The 24,224-nt window shown below is 43.9% G+C and overlaps 1 protein-coding gene across 2 annotated transcripts; it reads right to left on the bottom strand.

Moving 5' to 3' along the window:
• Positions 1–3,564: 3,564 nt before the first annotated feature.
• C8B (complement C8 beta chain) lies at positions 3,565–23,204 on the bottom strand. 2 transcript variants are annotated; one of them, XM_057409257.1, is made up of 12 exons: positions 23,124–23,204; positions 20,672–20,825; positions 19,503–19,644; positions 18,546–18,687; positions 16,108–16,240; positions 15,071–15,268; positions 12,666–12,906; positions 10,227–10,355; positions 9,152–9,315; positions 6,912–7,065; positions 5,566–5,634; positions 3,565–4,182 (listed from the first exon to the last, which is right to left on the bottom strand). In XM_057409257.1, the coding sequence occupies exons 1-12, from the start codon at positions 23,138–23,140 to the stop codon at positions 4,031–4,033; spliced, it is 1,695 nt and encodes a 564-aa protein (XP_057265240.1). In that variant the 5' UTR covers positions 23,141–23,204; the 3' UTR covers positions 3,565–4,030. The 2 variants fall into 2 exon arrangements, with proteins under 2 accessions (XP_057265240.1, XP_057265238.1); XM_057409255.1 differs by lacking the exon at positions 23,124–23,204 and adding an exon at positions 22,357–22,492.
• Between the last annotated feature and the right edge of the window lie 1,020 nt (positions 23,205–24,224).

A 24,224-nucleotide genomic window follows, 5' to 3' on the forward strand; every position in this document is an offset into this window, starting at 1 on the left:
AGCTTGGAGGGTACAATAAAACACTGCAGTTCCACCCTGGTTTTAATGAATGGATTTTCCCCTCTTGCACACTGACATACATTTGATATAGTTATTCATCCTATATATTTCTTGCGGCATATTTCCCAGGAGACCTTGTTTATCTCGCTCATAAGTACATGATGGATGTATGGTGCTTTGGATAAATGGTATCACAATCAGATATTTTTATGGATATAGGCAAACTGGGTTATTAACAAAGGAAGGGCAGAGAGGAACCAGTACGCTAAAGAAAATAACAAATGATTGATGACAATACACCTGAGGTGGCAAGGTGCAGTCTCCAGATAACCAGCTAACAGAAGAGTAGATAAGGGCAGTGCTTGAGACAGAGCTGTTTTCTACCTCAGGGTCAATGTCACGCTGACTGCCCAAATGCCTGCATCCCTTCGAGCTTGTGATTTTAGAGCAGGCGAAAATTCCCCAGCAGGAGCAGCTCAAAAATTATTGCCTTCCTTTTTATACTCTGTAATGCAGAGGCACAGGAAGACAGAAAAGATTTAATCCTCCCTCAAAAACCTGAAACAAAAGAAACTCGTCATTCTGAAGAGTTTGGGGAGGGACTGGCATTTGCTGTGCTGCTCCATCACCAGCGAGACTCTTGGTCCTGCATCACAAGTAAACATACAGGTTTATGATGGTAATAATTACTGTTTTCCTCTCTAGTTTTATTCCTTTAGAAAAGCAGGGGGGTGGTAAAACAGGATATAGAAGGCAAATCTACAGGTGTAATTTGACCTGAAATCTGGCTGCTATCTTGGGTGCTCACTGGGCTCTTTAGCCATCAAAGTAAAAGAACTAGGAGTTGGAAATCTGGGGACTGTTAATACCTCTGCATGGACTCGCTGGGTCTTTCAAGAAAACCTCTCCTTGTGGGTGAGAACCTGGGAAGGAACAATTATATCCATCTGATAGTGGGAGAAACAGGAGCATGATAGAGTAATTTAGCAATACTACAGCTACCAGAGGGTTTGCAAGTCCCCAGCTGCAGCCTAGATCATATTCCAGCCTCACAGGTAAATGTAAAGTGTCTCTGTGACATGAAAAGGCAGGGAGCATGTGAATCCAGGCTGGAAACCAGCCTGATTTACCCACTGCTGATGGAGATGTTATATGCTGAAAGAGACAAGCTGGTTTTGTCCTGGGAGAGCTCGATGTGACAATTACAACTTACCTAAAATACTCTTTTGGGAGTTGCCTGAGCCATGTTGACCAGATCCAACATAAATCACAGCAGCAATGTTTTCAAGCATGGAGGTAAAGAAAACACAGCTTCTCCATGTTTCCTGTATTTCTTTTCTGAGAAATTACTAGATATCTTTTCATTACGTGAGAACATGATATGGGATGTAGTAAAGCCCATTGTGACAAGTGGCTTAACCAGAGAAATGGGCTAGAGCAGCACAACCAGTGCAGAACATGCACGCAAGCTGCCTGCTGCCTTCTTGTTTTCATGTGTGGGTTATTAATCTAAGCTTACACAGAAGGGGAAGTTAGAACCACCAGTAAAAGATAGTACCAAAATTTAATGCATACCAAAATGAAACAATAAAAGCTTCAGCACAGTATTTTTTATTACCCTCCGGGTCATAATAAATCATTAGTTAGTTGAATCAAAGCACAAAATCACAAGGACACGCTAAAGTTACGTCCTTTATGGGAGGCTTCTAAGCCTTTGGGCTCAATATTCAACCACTACTGAAATCATACTTCAGTTAGACTGCCCTGCTGATATCGAAGAGCAGATGGGGTTTGGAGCAACATGGTCTAGTGGAAGGTATCCCTGCCTGTGGCACAGGGTTGGAACTGGATGAGCTTTAAGGCCCCTTCCAACACAAAACATTCTATGATTGTCAAATCTCTCCTCTCTTCCTCCAAAAACCCAGCCAAGTATCCAAACCCAGGCACTGCCATTTCAAAAACCCTGGGCTTTTCTGATGGGGGAGCAGCAGTCCAAATTGAGGTTGCTACATTTGGCTCTTCTCGCCACAGCAGTGGATAGATGTGCCATGGCTATGTGTCAGAGTGCTTACTCCAGCTTGATTATCCAGAAAGGTGGTCACATTTACCAAAGCCACTTGATTCATCTAGGAAATTTCCTTCATCAGATTACACTGATGCTTCTCAAGAGGGGCAGGCAACCACACTGCAGTACCTGTCCTCACGGGCACCCATGAACCATGACCAGGGCTCTCTGCTGCAGAGCTTCCAAAGTGTCCCTTTAGGCATCTCTGAAGGATAACATACTTCACATAAGCAGTGACCTCATTACCCATGACCCAAAATGATCGTCTTTGACAAATCTTTATCAGACAAAAGATATCACAGCTACACAGTGGATAACGGAAACGTTTCGGGTTGGCAGCTCAATTATGAAGCCCATAATGAGTACAGAACACTCTTCTTTTACATATGCAATGCGCTCTTCCTTTCTTAAAGCTGTCACAGAAACCTTGTCAACAAATGTGGAGGCGGCATGAGGGCTACAACTAAATGCATGTTCCATTGTTCAGATGTCAGAGAGCCTGAGTTGTTACATTCAGACAACGTCAGCCTGAAAGGAGAGGAACCGATGATACCAACCCGTCATCACCAGCATTGCTAGGAACCTTCAGAATAGCGTTTGACCTTGCAGATGTTGGAAGACTCACAACACGTATGAACAACTTTGCACTGGTGGAATCATTCTCCTGGAGCAAAGCTATTGCTGATTATTTTACATGATGCCCCATCAAATGTCTTTGCAAAAAATCATTAACCACCAATAGGGCCATAGGAAAAGCCCCTGGAATGATTCAGGCTCAGGTCAGTCATAAAATAGTGCACAGTATTACACTACAAGTTTCTCTTTGACTTGGATTGCAATGCACAGCTCCAGGGACAGTAACAAAGGGGAAACCATTCACTTGGCTTTGAGTCTTTCCATAGCAAACTCCTTCCATCTCAGATGCCCTAGCCTGAGCGGATTAACAATGCAGCTGCTGAAATACACGCTTTCATGGGATCAAACCAATGCACCAGAGCCTGCTTGGGGCAGAGGCAACTACTAAAGGCAGAAGACCTCAGGGGATATGCAAAGATGTTTGTTCCAAGATGTTCCATTTATTCTGCCCATGGCAGAAAAGCCGGCCGCTCATCCTGCACATGTATCCATATATACCATTGAAGCAGAAGGAGCAATAGCTGCTTTCCAGTTCCCCATCCAAGCAGCATCCCCCTATCCTTCCTTCCCTTTCAAGAGAACCAGAGCCTCTGTGTATCTGAGCATACCAGGGCATATCCAATACTCTCAGTGTATCTGTTCTACTTCAAGCAATGCACAGGAGGAAGCTCATTGCTGCAGGAGGAATAGAGCTGCTATATAGTCTAACAACACTGGTGTCCCCAGACTGTTCTTCCCAATTCAGTTTCCACTCCTTCAAGACAATCTCTAATACAACGGACATTTTAAGTTAAATACAATAAATTGAGAAACTGGGGTATGAGGCACAGCAGCTTTACATGTCACATTAGGCACTATTGGGCTGGTTGAGATTTAGACTTTAATAGGCTGTATTTTGCTCCACATCACACAGCTGCCTTCACAGAAGCTGCATATTAGTGCACATTCTGGTGCACGTAAGATCAAAGAGTCTTTCCTTATCTCAAAGGAACCTTCACAAACAAGACAAGTGAAATTTAAAATCATGCAGCTACCAAAGAGGGCAGGAGATAAAGCTTGTCTCAGCCCATTGCAATAAAAACAGAGAAAAGTAAAACTTAAGAAGAGTAAGCACATTCAGCCCCATGAGACAACTGCAAAGCATGTCTGAAGGTGTGATTTATAACACACATCCAGTTCCCAACATCTTCTGAAGTGTTTCCAACTTCAATGCACTTGGGTGAGACTCACAAGCAGATTGAGGCCAACTTAACAAGCCAGTCGGATGACATTCTCCCACTCCATTTGCAAACTGCTCATCAGTACTGTGTAAGTTCCTAATGATTCCCTCTAGCAAGTAACTGTCTCAGCATCAGGCCCTGAGCACGATGAACCACCATTCTGTGGGGCAGGGTTGTTGCACTGTCGTCTCCTTGTTCGTTGACCTCCTGAGCATGGAGACCAGCTGGCCCAGCAACCCCAGTTTCCATTAATGGCAGCATCTGCAAAAAAGAACCCAAAGCCAGAAAGAATTGTCAGAATAGAGCAGCTCTTTCCATGGGAATAGCTGTCAGCTTCCATGAATCATATTTAATACAAACAGCTCTGCCCCTGTCCACACCACTAACAATATACTTGAGTCAACAACAAAGAGTGATTGTTTTAAAGATGCTAATTCGCTGTTCAATATTTCTGGTGTTCATTCAAACTATACAGCAAGGACAAGGGAAAAAACCCAATTAGCTTTATATTTGCTTGTAGGATGTTTCTCTCTCTGCCTTAGTCAAGGCTAGGTAAGAAAAACAGCAACTCAACTCGTGTCAGCCACATTCTGAGGTGCTAGGGGAAACGTTAGCACGTTCTTCTTCAATGAGCAACAGCTTGAATATTCAGTTTTCTATCCATTGCTTTTCCTATAACACCGTTTCTTCTGGACCCTGAGCATGTGAGTGACATTAATTCAAAATCCTGAGAATGATGGAGCTGAACTTGGAGGCAACACATAAAAGGAGGAAAGGGGCGTGAGGAAGGAAGTTACATGTTGATAAGTGGAGGGATGTGAGCCTTTGGGGGGGTCGGATGCGATTATGTGTGTGGTAAGCAGACTGGAACAAGGTGTAAGAGACTCCACAGTTTAAAGTTCCATAGAATTCCTTAGAAACACCTACAAAATTGACCCTCTGCTCGGTGAAATCTTGGCTTAAAGCACTTTTCAGCCTGGCTTAGCTGGGACGCAGTCATACAGAATGAATACTGGATAACAGACTGTAAACAAAGCTCAATGATAGATGCAGTACATCAAATTGTGGGATGGTGCCAGAGCTCGGAGTGCCTGAGATCTGGTATTATTTAGCACCTAAATTAATGAGCTGGAAGAAGTAAACAAAATGATTAAATCCACCGATCATCCTAAACTAGGAGTTGAGAGCATCAGTTGGAAGACAGCAGTGATAGAAAAGTGACCAAGAAGCATTAGTAAATGCTTCAAAACAAGATAATAAGATTTAAAGATTAAAATGCATGGTAGCATATCTGGGGGAAACCAGTTTGCAACAAAAGGGAAAAACTTAAGAAACAGAGCTGTTGGAAACCTGAGGCTTGTCGTGGATTGTACATTAGGTAGGGGGTTGAATTCTGATACAAATACTAGGGACATTTATGCATGTTAGCGCTGCAAAATAAAGCCACCCCCCTGTGAGTGGCAAAGAAATACAGAAGAGGACAGGCAAAGCGTATCTGTCACCTTTGCAGGACCCTAACACCTTGTCAGTTGGTCTGGGCATAGCGGGGACAGACAGCACATTACCCCCCATCCACCAGCTGCAATCCCTGGACACTCCTAAATATATCTGGGACTGTCTCCATGGATCTGGGATCCACCTTACCTTTCCTCTCGTTGATCTCACAGGCAGTGCCACTGTAGCCAAGGGGACACAAGCATTCACACTCGGTTCCTGAAAGTAAGCAGAGATGGTGGGACTAGAGACTTCAGGTCACAGCTCCCTCCAGATGCCCATTTGTTTTCAGGGCTTCATCTTCTGTGAGGAAGGGACAGCAGGTGAATTATCAGCATCTTTCTCTAATGGTGAGAGTATAAAACAGCAATAAAGCAGGGAGCTGTGACTACCCTGCCATCCCTCTCACCTTCCTGGTCATTTGTTCCCATCGCTGCTATTGTAGCTCAACCTCAACTACACCAGCGCAGCAATTCAGCAAGCCAGGGTACCACAGAGTCCCTCTGCTCCTCTCCAAAAGAGATTATCTTGCTAGAGCTGAGAGGGAGCAAACTGCAGGATCAAGAATGAGCACCTAGGACAGGAGCATTCCAGCTTGGCTTTGTGGCAGAGGAGAAGTCCCTGTAACCCTGCTTTGGCTGACCAGGGCTGGGATGTGCATCCCACAGCAGAATGGGAGCTCCTGCTTAGGAAAATAAATGGTCATTTAAACCTTTTGTTGAGAAGATCCTAAAAGAAACTCTAACCTGATTCAGCTCCTAAAAAGTTAGTTAAACAAGGGTAATCACGAGACAAATCCTTTAAGTGCTACAATCAACTAGCTGGTACGTGAAAGGACGGTCTCTGCATTAGATGATACATTTAGATGATAACGATTCTCATCAGGACTTTTGCAGATGCAGATTGGAATTAGGCACTTGACAAAATGGTCCTTTTGTTAGAAGCTCCCATCACATCATATCTCTCTGTTTAAGCAGTGCAGTTTTCATTCAATTTGATTATTTTTCCCCTTCATTTTTAAATCACAACCTGCTTACAAAGGAGGACAGCTTCTGCTAAAAGCGGGGGGAGGTGATGGTGCTAACTGCGCTTGGCACTTGTATGGTGCTTTTCATCTTCAAAACGCTTTTACAAACACTAATTAATGCTGAGACAGTAGTCACTTCTCTAGGAGGATGGATGCAGTCTTAAAAGCAAAGGAGGAGACTTAAAGATGTCAAGGCTTTCTTTTTTTAATGCATAATTGAGAAGGAGCAAATTCTTCCACAGAATTGATACAGATGGTCACCCCCATTTACAAAGACACATCCCTCGACTTTACCAGCTTTACTTCCTGGAGGCACTGAAGAAATAGACCAACTTAGATACAAAAAATTAATTACCTGGAAAAGAAACGACAGGAGAAACAAAAGAGCGGATCACTTACCAACCTTACTCGCTCCCCACATACTCCCAGCTCATTTCATTCCTAGAGAAGGGGTGCAAAATCCACCCACCTTGCAGAAAGGGGATGCCATTGCTGTGGCAGGGAGCACAGCGACAAGAACTCGTCTCCATCTGAAACTCATCAAGAGCCTGTCGCAGGTTTTCTTTTACGGTGATTGCATTGGCCAAGTCAGTTGGAGTCACCAGCTGATACAGCGGCTCTGCCTAGAGGGAGGGAAGAAACTGCATTCAAACCCAGATTTAAGATGGTGTGAGCATCACTGGGCTCGGTGGTGGCATAGCTGGAGAGGGAAATAAAGGCTCCAGGTTTCCCATTAGTATTCCCTTAAACCTTGCAAATGACAAGGCAGCGACATCAGGAATACTCACAGGGATCCTTCCCTTGGTTTATACCACCAAAGGAGTTGAAAATGCAGAACAAAATACAACAGTTAGTCAACAAACTGGCAAAGAAGTTTCATTGAATCCTCTCTCATCTATTCTTTTGATATTGACATTTTCCAACCAGTTTTGCTCAAACTTATGTTTCCTGAGTGCTCTCCCACTCTGATTTAAAGAAGGTCCCCCCCAAACCCACCCACAAGAATCTCCTTCATTCCTCCTACAGCCACACAGCACAGCCAGGGGCGCATGATCACAGGCATTCAAACACTTTCACTACAACCACTTCACATTTCAAGGCTGATTTCTCCCTATGAAGCCAAGATAAGGGTTTCCACTGCCTTCAGAAGGGAGAGGATAGCAATCTTCATCTGCAGATGGGGTCAGTGGGAGAAGATATGGGGATACAGTGAACATGCAGTAGGGACCAACAAGACTTCGACCTGCTCATCTATTTTCCTCCTGAGAACAAGGGAAAGTTAAAGAATGGTCTCAATATTGCCAGTCACCCACTCATGCCAGAGGCATGTGCTCAGTCTACAAGAAATAGAAGATAGAAGAATGTTTCAATAAAATAATGCTCATTTCCTCCTGCTGCACATCCTCTCTTCATCAATTAGGTGATCCATGCGTTGCCTTTTGAATTCAGATCATACAAATGAGGAAATACACTAAGAGTGACCTGCCAAGTCCCTTCAGCAGATGATTTATGAACTGATTTGCTTTAGTTTTCCCTAACTAAGCATTCTTGGGCTGACATTTAGTCACACTCTGCTGGTACTTTTGATCTTCAAGCCCCACAGGGGTATTGGCATGGAAATGAAGGATTATAGATAACCAAATCCAAACTACATCAGTCCACTGGGCAGCCTGGTCACTGATGCCAGGCAAGACAACATCAGCATTTCTTGTGGGAGCATTTTCTGTACGTGGGATCTAGCACAGAGGGCTGCAGTTCTGTTGTCTTCTGCCCAGATACCTCCCAGGGCACTTCTGAAAGGTCAATCCACAGCACACCAGGGGTTTGGGAAAGCCACCTCTGCTGCAGCAGGTGCTAGGCAGGCACTGGCTGTGTTTCCAAAATAGGGATTTTTGCTTTGTTTCATAGTTTTTTTTTAGAATTCATCTCGTTTTTAACGTAATGTCGGGATTTTCGATGAGAAACAAGCACCTTTTACAGATAGATTTGCTGCCTAAAATTGAATTTCACCATTAAATCAAATACAGTAATAGAATTAACTTCCAACACTACCAGCCCAAACTCCTGTTTAAAAGGATATTTTCTCACACCTTTGTACTATTCACTCTGAGTGAGCTTATTTTGACATTAAAAATGATGAGCCAGAATAGCTCCATACTTCTGCTCACTTTTTACTCTTACAGTGCCCTGCAGTTCTAAACCTCTTCAGGATCAAAACCCCTTCACTTTTCAAAACCTAACTGGTATTTCTAAGGTTTAGCTAAGCTGCATGAACACCCAGGCCTGGATGGTGAACTACCTGATCCTCTGAACCAGAGAGAATTGCTGCTGAGTAGTCACTGGTGCTCACAGAAGGCAGAAGTTTGGAGAACAAAAATGTCCTTATAAAATATAAGCTGCCAGATATGTATTATTTGATAAGTGATACATTGGTAAAGCAGATGCATCGTCTGATCTGCTTGGTAGGCAGCAAGTGACCACATCTGCATCACCAAGTTGGAAGGGTTAAAGCTGTTTACGTCACATACTTCCAACACATCACACCTTTGATTTTCTGAACCTTCAGTCTTAGAGAAACTAATTTGCATTACACACATCTATTATTTGCCCCATAAATCTCCCTGTTTTCTTTAAATCCTGTTTATTCAAGCGCAGAGCTCTCCAAGCTGCTCTGCCAAGTGAGGCTGAATGAAGTGATGGGTACAATACCTTTAGCTTTATGATTTCAGGGTTGTACTGTACAGCATCTCCCCACTCCTGCAGGAGCACAGCCGTCGGCAGGTCTTTGTAAGCCAGTGTGGTAATGTGTTCACTTGCTCCACCACGAACGAGGATGATGAAGTCTTCCACATACTGTTTTTTGGAGGTGCTGTCTGCAAAAATGCATTCAGGAAGTGGCCAGCTCTGCTCAGGTATGTCTTTGTGGATTGCAGTTGAATCCCAGACTGGTTTGGGTTGGAGGGGAACTTAAAGCTCATCCAGTCCCAACCCCTGCCACAGGCAGGGACACCTTCCACTAGAGCAGCTTGCTCCAAGCCCCTGTGTCCAACCTGGCCTTGAACGCTGCCAGGGATGGGGCAGCCACAGCTTCCCTAGGCACCCTGTGCCAGCACCTCAGCACCCTCACAGGGAAGAACTTCTTCCTAGTACAAGATACTGATATTCTGAATACAAGATATTGAGATACAAGCTGACAGCTAAACAGCCCTGTATATGACCCATTCCACCGAGAGGGCAAAAATGGGCCTCTTGAAGAGAAAAAGGCCACACCTGAAGCCTGGTTTCCTATCCTGCATATCCTGTGCCCTCTTTGCAGCAATACTCCCACCCTCCTCTCCTGCACCCTATATCTTGACCCTAAATTTCCTCCCTATGGTTATAAGCTTGCAGGTCATTCTACAGCTTGATGCTCCTCACCACCATGAATACTTCAGGTGCATCCTCCTCCCACTGCAACACTCTCAGCTTCCCAGATGTCCCCTGAGGCTTCCACAACACCATTACCTCCCTATTTTCCCCATTTGGGCTTTTTTTTGGATGCAAAAAAGAGCATGCTGGGCTGCTCTGCTGAGCGCTGGGTTGATTGGTACCAGCACCAACCAGGCGGGTAATGGTTGACCTGTCCCTGCTTTTCTCTGGGACACCGAGCAGATATTTCTTCTCTACCCAGCAAATAAGCAAGCTTTGAGACATCTGCACCTCTGCTAAGCAGGCAAGACCCCAAAGTCTTGTTTTCACTATGACAAATGCTAGAAATTAAATGGGAGAAGTGCTTCATGCTTACCTCCAATCTCTTTTAGAAGGGATTTACAGCCAGCTTCTGTTATTCCAAGACTCAGATAGACGCTGTAAATATTTGCACCAATGTTAAAGCCACGCTGTGCACATTTCTGGACATCACTCAGAGAAAAACCTTAAGTAGACACCAAATTTTTGGAGTTTTAATAGAAATGTTTGATGTTTTATGCCCATCTACACAGAAAATGGGAGTTGGTAAGTATTTTTCCTTTGGGAAAAAAAGATGTGATGAAGAAGCCTTTTTTTCTGGATATTTAACAAATCTATATACAATGAAATTAAATCTCTGCCTTTTATAGAACTCCAAACCCAAGGAGAAATGCAAGGTAAATGCTGGAAGAGGAGGCTTTTCATTGCTAACCCAGCTGTATTGGGTTATGCAGAGCTGCAATGGGTGGGAGCCTGGGCTGTGACTTAAACACCAAACGTCTTTGACAAAGGACTACCCACCACTCATCCCCATCATCAGGAGCCAGGCTTATTCAGAGTACCAGATGAAGCAGCTTTTCCTCCCTTTGATACCTCACATCTCCAATCCTTTGCTGTTTCATGGCAGTTTCTCCATAAAGCTCTACTACAGTGATTTTTCATGACATATAAGAATTTCCCCTAAAAATCTGCAAATCCTTCATATATTCTTCTCCAAAGCCCTTGCTGACCTGACACTCAAGAATATTTAAGCAGTTATCATGGTGAAACACCAGATATCACACTCAAGTATCTTGTTTCTTTCTCTGCTTTTTTTGTTGTAATCCCCCATCTCTCCCTGAATTCTTTACTTTTTTTAGTTAAACTCATGTCTTGATGATACAAATGAGCCTGTACATGAGTTTACATAGCTCACAACACAAGTATTGCTGTATGCTTGTCCTGTTCTTATGCTCTCCTCATATCTGATACTGGCCAGTGTCAACATCAGAAGAGAAGACGCACTGAGTTTTGGGCTGACATAGGATGGCCCCTATTAATGTTCATAGTCACGTACACCTGAGGGCAGGAACCACTATTTTATGACATCCTTGTACAGCACAATCCAGACCTCTCTCCTGCCGCCTTTCCCACTGAAAGCATTAAAACATGAAGCACAGCCACATCTGGCATATTGGATTATATGCAAGAGAAGTGCAAGTACTAACTATATGATGTAATGTTTGATACTACATAGACTCATAGAACAGTTTAGATTGGAAGGGACTTTAAAGCTCATTCAGTTCCAATGCCCTGCCATGGGCAGGGACACCTTCCACTAGAGCAGCTTGCTCCAAGCCCCTGTATCCAACCTGGCCTTGAACACTGCCAGGGATGGGGCAGCCACAGCTTCTCTGGGCACCCTGTGCCAGCGCCTCAGCACCCTCACAGGGAAGAATTTCTTCCCACCTGCAAAAGAAGGCCTGATTTCCAGTACAAACATAATGGATTTGAAGGGAAAAGCGTGGATTCTCAGACTAGACCTACCAATCCCCAGAGAGAACTTACAGCTCAGCTCAGCTCAGCCCTGGGGGTAGTGTGAAAATGTTGGTACTACTGTAGGACCCTCATCTAGGTCAGCACATGCTGACAAGTAGCATTTTGATGCAAACAGTGATTCACATTAGTTCAAAGGAACACGGCTTGTGAGGGGCCCACACCAACAGCTGAGAAATTGGGCAGGGCTAATGATTTGAATATCTGAAATCTGAATCTCAGTTCTGTCCCTCCGGGCTGTATCTAACTACGGCATAAGCAACTTCCTAGACAGCAGAGAGCAAACTGAGTCACACACAGCAGAGCCCACAAAATGCTTCTGCAAACAGACAGCGAAGGCAGTTACTCACTCCCATGCCAATGAATAAATAAGAGAGTGCAGCTATTGATTAATGTCACACGGCACGCTCTGTCCTCCACAACAATCATCATTTCTCGCAGAAAAGGAAGCCAGAGTCAAAGAGCAAGAGCAATGTCAGGCACAAGAGTCACCCAGCAAATTATTTACTGTTTCCTACATGCTGGAACAGCTCTCGAGGCGAAAGGTGTTTCAAAACTGTCATTTGAAAAGCAATGGAAAAAGAACTTGGGTGAAGGTTTTCAAAGCTAACAAAAGCATTCAGCTACACGATTCCCATTCATCTCAACATCTTGTCAGCCTCCAAAACGTGTCATCTAAAATACTTGCTACAGGGCCCTTTTTCTGTGAACTGGCAGCACCCATAGCTTGAGAGCTAGATGAAGCCCATGATGCTGAGCACGCTTTGAAAACCAGGCTCTTTATTCACTGCCATAAAGCACTTATACTGCCATATTTCCTGCAGGCTTTCTTTGAGATGTTGTTGACTCCTTTTTCCACTATGTCTGTTTTCTGACCTCAGACCTGAACCATCACTGGGTGTCTGCAGAGGGGTTTGCCCAACCAAAAAGCTGGCTCCAAAGCTTCTTCACAACCACATACCTGCCTTTTGGAGCTCACTGCTGTTCATGACTAAAGTGTATTCGTAGATGCCACCGACAGTAGCCTCCGTGATGTAATGGGTGCCATAGTCTCTGTAGAGCTCTCGGTACTCCCCGTAGCTGTACTCTGATGGGAGCTGATGGAGTCTCTGCAGGAACTCGTAATGCAGCATCAGGGCTCGGGGCTTCAGCTTGTAAGCAGCAACAGCCAGCTCAGAACGGGCATGAATGAATTTGCTGGACTACAAGAAACACAGAGGCACAGAAGAATCCACAACTGAGGGACGATATTCTTGTGACAGCATGTAGTTATTTGCTATTAAATAATGAATGCTGGTCAGGATTTATCAATTTAAGTTTGCAACTGGAAATCTATAAATTTAGCGAAACCAAACCTTTTAGTAGCAAAGTTTCTGAAAATCAGGATTCTGATGGGTATTAGAGAGGGTAGAAGGAAGAGGGAGAGACACCCATTCCAAGTAAGGTGATGACTTAAGGCATGACTAGGACATGGGCTCCAGAGGCTCCAGGCTCTGCTCTGACAGATGCAGGGTGCAAGGACACAAGGAGCATCCCTTGAGACTGCTCTGCTCCTAACACTGTTGACCAGCCTTTGCCTCTCACAAGCTATCCTGAAAGATTAGGAAATCTGAAATCCTGGTGATTTCTATGTGAAATGAGAATTCTGATCCAAATTTATATTTGTATTACACAGAATATGCCATTAATGAAACTCAGAGGAAAAAGGAGACACAAACACACACATATTTAAATGCCTCTGTGTAGATATGTGTACAGGGATAAATACTATGTCTCCCCATTCTGGCATAAAGGTCAAGAACAGAAGAGGTGTTTTGTTGTGTTCAAAGGATTTAGCGTCCATTTTTTTGGGGTCCAGCAGGACAAGCACATTGGTGTGTGTGTGTGAGTGTCAATGTAGAACTCTGTAGCTTAAATCATAAAATCAAGACTTAGTATTGGGTTTCTTTATGGATATATGCAAATGCCTCTCACACACCCCTGATCTTGTCATGGGAAATGCCTCTTTGCAGGAAGGAAATGTGAGTTTAATAGCAACATGGAATACTCTGCCGTTCCCGAATGTGCTTTATACTGTAGGGAGAGACATAGATCAGTGCTACTATTAAAGCATTGACAAGAGCTAGGTTTGTTTACTGCAATAACAGATAAAAAAAGAGAAATCAAATGATGCTGCACACTACCTCAGACTAAATCTCATAAACCAGTCCTAGGAGTTATAGATTAAAGCATCTCCAGCCAGCTTAAAGTGAGCCTCAGATCACAGCTACGACCAAATCTCTGCAGACGGGACTGGAAGTGATTGTGCCATCCTTATTTTGTGTTGTGCGTGAATGAAGGGGTCAGTGATGTACTCAGCAGACAGACCACATCAGCCAAAGTAAAATGGGATGTATATGTGTAAAATTAAACCCATGGAAGGCCTGCTAGCAGGCTTTGGTTTACTTTATTGTCAATGCTGCCCCACAGTTGAACACCTTGGCTTCGCTGCTTGCATTGCCATTTACCGAAGCGATAGCTCCTGCCTTGCTGATGCCCCTAAAAGAGGGATGGCTCTTCATGTGGGAGATGATATTCAGCAATGATGGCCCAGACATTGCTGAATATCATCCATACAATGGATGCATATTGTGTGGATCACAATAGCCATCCACATCACAGTCTGTGTGTAGAGGTGCAGAAATTTCCAGAACTGGAGAAATCCTATATGCCCTTCTTTCACCCCATATTTCTCTACTAGTCACTGTAACCCACCCATAAGGCAGAGAGAACCTTGGGCTCCAGTGTTCACTAGCTAAACCCCAGTTCTACCTGCACAGATTGCCTTGGAGGAGTCGCTGCGTTGCCCATACACACTGACCTGCCAGACTGCTTTGGCATCAGTGGTAAGACCTTCTTAATGGCCGGCAGGGCAAGGTGCACTGCATCCCGTGGCCAGGGTACAGCACCAAGGCCCTGTTAGCAATGTCACTTGTACATCTACTAGCAAGTCCACTGTATGGAAGAAAGGTCATTCCAAGTGGCTTCTCAGTTTCTTTTCTTTCTAAATGACTTCACTACAAACATCCAAATGTGGATGCCCAGCAGGACACCGGGCGATTGCAATAGATTGTGGCTGACTTTGGAGATCAAGCAGTCTGGATCCTGGCCAACAGGTGAATAGAAAAGCTCCTGGATGCTGTAAGCACAGATGATGTTGTTGTGGCCTTAGTAAAACTTGACCAACACAAACCGTAAAGTCCCATCAAGAGGAAGTATTTCATGTACTCTAGTCAGGGCTGCTGGCCTGAGGATGAGGGTCAGACCGATACACACACACACATACAGACAACATGTTAGCAGAGGATTAAGTGGAGCAGTGCTTACAGTTGAAGAAAACCTTTTCATCCTTTGAATGAACTTCTTGAACCTGTTGTCATTTGAATTGTAACCAAGTTCAAACACTTGCGGTATTCTTACACCAAAGCTGAAGCTAGATTGTGAAGCTTTTGCCTTCAGGACACTGCTTTCATAATCTGAGTAGGAGTCGTATTCAGTCATTGTAAATTCATATTTGCCTTTGGTCTAAAAAGAAAGCAAAACCAACACATCTAATTTCCTGCATAGCAGTTGCATACCCGAAGCACAGGGAAGGAATACAGATACAAATATACTTGTGAATTAATGCTTGCACTTTGAAGATGAAAAGCCTTGTATAATTGCAAAGCACTATTATTATTAACACTGGTACTTCAAGAGTACTTGATTTACAGCAGCAGGAAAGCTACTATCTCCTCTGTACTGCAATGACCTTAGGCTTTTACTTAGTATGTCGATCTCATGCAAAGAAGGTGAATCTTGAACACAGGCATCAATTAAACTATGAATTCTGAAAGGAAAAGGTTTCCTAGTGGGCAACACTCAAAAATATCATGCTATGTCATCAAAAGCATTAAGGTCAAATATATAACATTTGAAGTACAGCTTTGAAGCTTTCACACAAAGCATGTGGCGTGTGGCTACATCCTAGGCTCTTGCACAAGGGCAGCTTTCCCAGCCTGGCTCTTGAGGCACTCTACAATGCTGGGTGGCTTTTGGGCCCTCTTGCACACATTGCATCGGGATTGTTAGGCTCAGTTTTCACAACGACAAGGTCTGACTGAACATGCATCTTGCATGAAAGATGCACTTGCATCTGTTCAAGTGCACACGGATATTGTAAGGGGATGTGTCCAGCTTCATAGAGAAGAGTACATGGGGTATGATGATGTTCTAGAAGCAGGGCTAAATTCAGTCTCATTCCATTGGGTATCATGAATTTTGTGATGCTTTATAAAATGATTAATAATGAAGCTTTATCAGCATTGCACACTAAATGTATTGGAATACACACATGTATATTTGCAGGCAAATCTGACACATACCTCTGGTGTGTAGCTTTCTACATTGTACGGCTTTCTGAATCTTGTGTCCATGATATAATGGGGAGCACATCCCCCAGCATAGTACCTGTGATCAAGAACTAATCCTTCCAAGTTGTTTGTGAAGATATTTAATCTGTACATGAAGCATAACAGCAAAATGCTAACATTATTATCTATTTTAAAGGAAAGATCAAATGCTTTGGCTGAGAATGGCAAAAGACTTCTCTTTGGCTGAGGGCTCCTCGTTTCATACTTGGACAGAGCCTTGTGTGACATGGTCTAGCGTGAGGCGTCCCTGCCCATGGCAGTGGGGCTGGAACTGGATGATCTTAAGATCCTTTCCAACCCTGGCTATTCTATGATTCTTTATTTTGAAGCCCCAAAAGACAGTTTTGCCTCTTTCCCTGCCTGACCAACGCAGTTGCTCCAGAAAAACTAACAAGAAGGAAAAAAGAGAGTCAAATTTGGACACTTTGATGGATATGAAAAGTAATTTACACACCCAGCTACAAATGACACCAGAGATTCCTGCCACCAGCACCAGCAACTCTTGTAGCCTGTACTGGAACTCTCTGGGAAGAGCAGAACAAACTGGACCAACCAAGCTGCTGTCCCACCAGGCTGCCCCCCCTGAGCATCCCCAAATGCCCGCACTAGTATAGCAGCAGTCAGCAGGATCCTCAAAGACAGATTTGCCAACCCATGTCATTAATCCATACTACTTTTTAATTCACCTTTCTTTGTTCTGATTTATCAGTCTTAGTCTTTGCCAGGTTGGTCAAAGATCAACCAGAGGTCAGTAGAGGGAACACGAATAAAGGTACTCAAGCAATTGTCCTTGAAAACACTGGGAAGCTTCCTTTTGATTTTAGTGGATAATGGACAGTAATCTTAACCTAAGAAAGTATGCAGCAGTGCAACCTTTTTAGCTGAGGTGATTAAACCCCATCATTTGCTTTTCCTATTGCTCCTGTTGCTCACTGTCAGGACTCCCTCACATCACCCTCGTAGCACACAGCTGAGGACATGGCACTCACCCCCAGATAGTAACAGGAGTCATTAGATGAGAATACACCAAAAAGAAGATGAATTGCTAACAGCCCATGTTGTGTCCTATTAGCACTCCAGTTCTCCATTAGATCTGCCTCTCCTTATTTTGGGGAGAGGGACTTGGCGCGATAATGACTCCGAAGCTGTAAAATATTAACTCTAATTTTAGAATCAGCTGGAAAGAAGGGAAGGCCACTGAAAGCAAATTACTGAGCAACTGGAGCTTCAAAGAGATGAGAAGCATGTTCCTATAATTGTCCAACATTATTTTTAATTTTGATTAAATCCAGAAGTACAAAGCATCAGCAGTGACATGTGCAGCAGCTGCATCTCCAGAGAGCAAGAAGGAAATTATCATTTTTTCCTTGCAATATGATTTTTCTGTGGGTTTTTTTATGTAAAAAGCATTTTTTTTTCCCTGCAGAATGAGAAAAAATTCTTTTCATACAGTCTGATCTTACAGAAAGTTGCCACAGTTTTAGCCTGTAAAAGCTGGATCAATTCAGACTTGCATTTTAATCCCCACAAAACTGCAGTTTGCTAGCATGGAGGTTAATCCTTCCCCACTCGCACAAAGGACACAAATTCCACAACCTCTCACTGTCCTGAAACAAATCCAAGGAATTTTGACCTCCCCTCACACCAACACAAAAATACCAATTCAAAAATACAAATCAGGTTTCAGTGTTAGGCAATGCAAGATCATAGAATCACGGAATGTTTTGGGTTGGAAGGGACCTTAAAGACCACCTAGTCACAAACCTACCACGGGCAGGAACACCTTCCACTAGACCAGGTTGCCACTCTGTAACGAATGATATAGCATTATCTTCAGATTTTAACAAACCTTCTTTTGTTTTTATTTCAAAGTCACAGTTTGAAGTAGTCTCTCAGTTCCTAAAGGATGGGACATTCCTGCTTCCCACAGACTGGATTAGGCCAAAGTCTAACTGTATTTTCATCTGTGCAAAATAATTGGATTATAGAAACTCTCCCAATGATTCATTTAAGTGTAAGTACCTGTAGACATCAGAGAAACCTTTAGTGCTGACACTTCCCTCTTTACTCACCAAGTTTTGGCTACACAAAGAGCTCACACAGGCCCTTGCACAACATTTGTAAACCGAGCTGATGGTCTTCACAGGGTGCACAAGTGCTCTTGGGTATATCTGGGACTTTTACTCACCTTGTTTCTCTCCAAAAGGCTCATAGAGTCAATAAGGATTTTCCCATCGGGCTTTGGATCAGGACCCCAAAGGCTGTCACATCTTAACTCCTGGATACAGTAGTTGCTGCATCTTTTCTCTGTTCGACATTTATGTCTGCAGCCACATAAGATCATTCTTATCCCTAACTCAGGAACCACCTCATGAAGGTCACTGACTTACCCTTTGGCCAGATTCTCTATTCCCCAATATTGCTCCATCTTCCGGTCGCATTTCTTAAACACTTTTTTGCAGTTCTTTTCATCTGACTGGTCCCCACAGTCATCATCCCCGTTGCAAAGCAGCCTCCGTGGAATGCATCTCCCTAGGATGCAAGGTGTAAATCGCTCATAAATCAATCTGTTATCACACACCCTGACTCAGAGCCTAGAAACGGAAAACTCCTGTAATGAATGGTCCTATCATGTATGGAAGATATTCTCTATCTGCATTGATTTGACAAACTCCACCTGCCCAGTTTGGCTAAAAACTTTCCTAATCTTCTAATTCCTTGTTCAGCCTATAAAAAACATCAACACCCTCATTAAAGGTATAAAACACACTTTTTTGTTGCTAAGATCTTTTAGTTTTGAGAACACATGCTGGAGATGGTTCACCTTCTTCAGATACCTTGTATATGGTATTATTTCCCTCCCCCCTTCCCATGTACATAATTACTGAGGTTTCCTTTGGATACAGCTAACTGCTGTCCTGCTTTCCCATGCTGGTACAGTGTCCCTGAGTAATTAGTTGTTAATAGGGATGGATGGAAACGGCATTAGGCCCACCATCACATCTCTTGGGCGTGGTGTCAAAGATGCCCTTGGGCATGTGTAAGAATGCATGTTCTCCTGTTGCTGTTGGATCCACTTGTGCTACAGGTTTTACTGATCTAACTGGGCTTTAATTTCCTATTTGGAGATTTTAAAGACATGCTTTAGACTGACAGATGTTGTCTGATGGCTCACTCAAAATCACTGATATAAACATGGCATAAATCACAGCATAAACATGGCTGGACCAAGGCCAACTCCTGACATCTCTTTGGCCCTGCAATCTCTTGTAGAAGCAGAAAGTTCAGCGTAGTGGTGTCAGAGAAGCCACCTGAAAACCACCACTCCTTACCCCCTAAGTCCTTACCTGTAACTGCACACACAAACCCATCACATCTGACTTTATTCCTGCAAGGATTATTTGTAACACAGTCTTCAGTTTCTTTATCAGTGTAATCACAGGGATCTCCATTGAACTGAGAAGGTTGTTCCAGGCGGGCGAATCTGTACTGTGATGAAATAAAAAATATTGACTCAAAGTGCACAGAAATTGGGAATTTTACGCTTCCCTAGTTAAAAAAAAAACAAACTTTGTGTTGGGAGAGCTGATCTAAGAGTGCTGTCATGTTAGAAAAAGAAGTGTCGGCAAAGAAGCGCGATGCTCGCAACGTGCCTCATCTCAAAGGTTTCTGATCTGCCACGGTTTCAATTCTACTAAGGAAGGATTGAGGACTGCAAGGGATGAAGGAAAGTTTGCTTTTCTTTGACAGTTTGTTTAAATGAGGCTGACAGAGTAGTGCAGGCATTTGCAAGAGGGAGGAAGGATTCAGTTACATCTCCTCTCTTTCAATTAGCACTAGTAACGACATCCCTTGTTATTTTCTGTCAGTGTATTTACTTGGCCCTCTGCATCATTAGGGATTTTTTCCGCCCACAACACTGCTGTGAAGCAGTCAATTACTCTGTCCAATATGTTAGCCCTCCTTTTTTCCCCAGCTTTTCAGATTAACTCTTTGATATGAAGCTTCACTCTTCCCAACTCCCATCACTGGTTATTCCTGCTTAAGCCTGGGAATGGCTTCTCCAACTTGTTAGCAGAGGTCTTTTTAGCAATGGGGATTTTGCTCTTCATGCTTCTGAGATCATTACTTTCATTTGATGGGGCTTCTTAGGTAGAAAATGCTTGCTGCAGACAAGAAAAAGCATCTTAATCCTGAGAGGCAGCATCTCCAGGTCCCATGGGGGACCATTAGTGGGGATGGTGCTTTCCCCTGATGCTGGAAGAGGACTGTGTTGGACACAAAGGTACTGCAAAGCCTGGGCTTACACTTCCTTATCAGGACAGTGAGATGGCCTGGAGTTACTGGGGGTGGTGAGCTGAAGAGCTAAAAGCCACCTGAAAGCAAAAGCCTGTAGTCTCACCTCACAGGGCTTTCCTTGGCAGCTCCCTTGCTCTTTGCCCAACCCCACGGACAAAAGAGGCAAGGATTTGCCTCCTGGTTTCTCAGGCTTTGTGCCTAAACCACAAACACTCACCCTTTTCTTTTGGCAGGGGTCACACTGGCTCCATGAGGACCACGTGGACAGCATGCAGTCACGGGGCTGCGGCAGGTCGCTCACGGACCGGGTATGTCTGCTGTCGGCCATGCTCTCGTTGGTACCGCTGAGGTTAAGGGACTCTTTTCCACCGCTGCATTCAGTGACGCAAGAGCTTCAGGGTGTGAAATCACTGAGTTGTGAGGACAGAGCAACTTGGCTTACCTATAGGCAAAACTACTGGCTAAAGAGAACTAACGCTTGTTAGACCTCAGCGGATCTTTTATGCAATCTCTAGATTTCACTACTGTTATTGATTCATACTGGGATTGATTTCATACTGGTATTGATTCTATATGAAACCCAATCCACTCTTCAATACCCAAGAGGAGACCCACTGCCCAGGAGTAAGTCTGCAGAGCACTCAGCAGGGGTACCTCCAGGATATACGTTTGATCTAGCATGGAAACTCAATCCATGTCCCCACCAGCCTAGGGGTTTATCTCAAGCTGTGCACGCCCTACCAAATAACGTGGCCAAGTGGCCAGCAGTCAAATCTGCACCATCAGTTGCCGCCCTTGTGCCATCGCTCCCTGCTGCTTGCTATATGGGAAGGACTTTGGTACTTTGCTGCCATACATGATAAACAGCTCCAAGGTCAGACATGTCCATGACAAACACCAGGCCCGATGCTAAGGGCTGGTGTGCATTCAGCACATAAACTGCATGAACACCTCCCTTTGTTGAGCAGCCTATTTTTTCTCTAGCTGGCCAAACCCTTTAGTCTTTAGACTCTATTCTCAGTTCACAATAATCATTAACTCATTAATCCCATTCATCCCAGTAATGAACCTGAATCCCCGTCCCCTCTCGCCCTCTCACATGACAACTGTCTCCTAGGTTTCCATGATGCCACAGCTAAAATGCTGCCTACTCTTTTGACAGATTCAGTATTTCTGATTAAATCCTCATCCTGGACAAATGCTTCCTTGTAGCACCTAATCTAAGTGGGAAGCTTTAGTAAAACATTGACAATTAGTTTCTTTTCATACCCACTTTGACAAGTAAACTACAACAGTGCTGTTCCCAATTCATCCACCAAGACAAGGAATAGCATCAAGTACGATTCAGTGCCTGGCAAGGGGCCCTCCCATTACTGCATATTGAAAATCACATGGAATATAGGAAGTACAAAACCTCATCAGCTCACTGAGGCTTGAAAACAGAGCTCAAAGTTCAGAGAACAGTGGAAAAATACTTAGATTGGAAAGATTACAGTCACTGATTGACCACATTCCTCTGGAAAAGCAAAATGAATTAAGCTAGCAGGGAAAGAAACAACTATCAGCCACATTCTCGCCATTTATGTACCGAAAGAAAACAAAGCCCTGTCTCTCCAGCACACTGGCAGGCAGCTAGCATAGGAAGAGGTTGCATGTTGCAAGCAGAATTCCACATTACAACGACTTGTCATCTCAGGTTTACCAACAGGATTACTCCTCTAAAGGCAGACACATGACACTACATGACTACTACACAAATCGACATCTTTTGCTGTTCATTAGAAATACAGAAATCGCTCAAGACAGCAAGTATGTGCCACACAATGTGAGAGCAGAGTCTGCACTGATTTTCACTCTATACCTTAAAACCTCACAGGCATTTCTTCAGGAACATTCACTTACCCAAAGCAATGAACAGTTAGGATGCAGAATAGGGTGTAAAGCAGCAACAGCGTGATAGGGTATGGAACAAAGGTGGTGCGTGCTCTGCTCATCGCTGCAAGGTACCACCGGCGATTCGGAGCCATCACCGTTCCTGTTCTGGCTGCCAAGGGGTGGTTTGAAAATGGTTCAGGTAGGAAAAGGTTGTTTCTGCACACTGTAAACAGCAGATGACCCACCACCTGGCACGTTCACAAGGTAGATGTTGCAATTGTTGGTGCGCAGCTTTCTGCAGGCAAGTGGGAAGGAAGCAGAGATCTGCCTAGAAGCAATTCACGCTTTCATGTGTAACACTCCCTCCAAGGGATGGGGAAGAATGAATATTTCAACAAATGAAACATACTCGAGTCTTGGCAAGAGGGAAATGATAAGTAAACTAAAGGCTTTCTAAGAATGGAGTGCAAAATCATTTATTGCTGCTTTTCATGTCTGTCTTCCAGAGGAAGGCCAGGCATGAGGCATAAGCAGCCATTCTCATGGCTCAGGGAAAACCTTCATCCCCAAACGGCCTTTGCTGTCCCTCACTCGGGCTACAGCTGCAGGGGAAGACAAAAGCCCCAGCCTTGGCTGGGCCCTTCCATAGAGATTCACTGCTCCATGCATCTGAAGTCTTGAGCCCTTGGAAGCAAGACCTGTCAGGGTATCAAATTAACTGTCTTGGTGTTTTCTAGCTACAATATTGAGTCATTTGCTCTCTTAAATGGTCCTAAGTGAGGCAGAGAACTCACCAAGAGCTGATTCCCATCAGTTCAGTTGGGCTTTCAAAGGAAGCTCAGGGTCTTCAAAGCCTTGCAGGGTTCAGTTGCCTGTTGCACCTCTTCTCACTTCAGGTACAGCTTCTTTATCCCAGAGACACAACAGTCTTTCCCTTCATTTTCCTAATCCGTCTTAACCTACAATAAGCATCTTAGAGGGACAAAAGCTTTTTGAATCTCTGTTTCCCTGAGCAAAGGGATGACTATAATTGCATTTTCCTACCCTTTCTCTGCTGGACAAGCAGTTCTTTGCAGAGACACAGTCTCACCCTGTGTGTGCAACTATGGCTTTTAACAGCACAGTCTCTCATGCTGGAATAAGTCTTTGAGTGCTTTAGCGATACAAAGAATAAATACATTTTAATTTGCTCACTATGTGAATGATGGATTCTATATATTAAATCAATCATATTCACTAATACTAAACAAACCTGACATCCACAGCATTACTTGGCCAAGTACTGCACTTCTTAACGTGCCATAGTTACCTTACAGATGACATTATTCTGACTGTGGAGCTGTGTCTCTGCAATATAAGCAATTGGCTGCTGCATCTTTCTAGTTTGGCAGCTTGATGATAACACTTTAACACAGAGAAGCACATTAACTGAATCCTTGTAGGAATCTGCTCCCAGTAAAAAGACTGTGTTCCAGGCAGCCAGCTTTTTCATTCAAAGTTACTGAACACACAGCCAGTGAATAACTGCCCTCTAGACATGGAGGACAAACTGTTAGGAAAGATGGCTTAGGCTGCGCAAAGCCTTCTGTTTGCCTTTTTTGCCTTACTTTTTGTTTCAAATGACTTTGCCCCACACTGAACCCAAGATGCAGTTATGTGATACAGCTTGCTCAACCTCTGACACAATTGATTTTGCTGTTAATCATTTGTCTATGACCAAAACCGAAAAACCACTTACAGAAAAGACCTCTCCATGCACGGGACCTTTGCTGGCTGGGAAACGCAGTACACATCCAATATTTCAACAGCAGCAAAAGAGAAGCTAAGATTATAAGCACAGAGCACCCTCTAGATTTAACTGCGAACCATGACAGTGATCCCAGGATATGAACCTC

This window comes from Pezoporus wallicus, unplaced genomic scaffold, assembly GCF_028554395.1.
Source record: "Pezoporus wallicus isolate ANWC-B61680 ecotype Strahan unplaced genomic scaffold, APGP_CSIRO_Pwel_v1 contig_8108, whole genome shotgun sequence".
NCBI lineage: Eukaryota > Metazoa > Chordata > Aves > Psittaciformes > Psittacidae > Pezoporus > Pezoporus wallicus.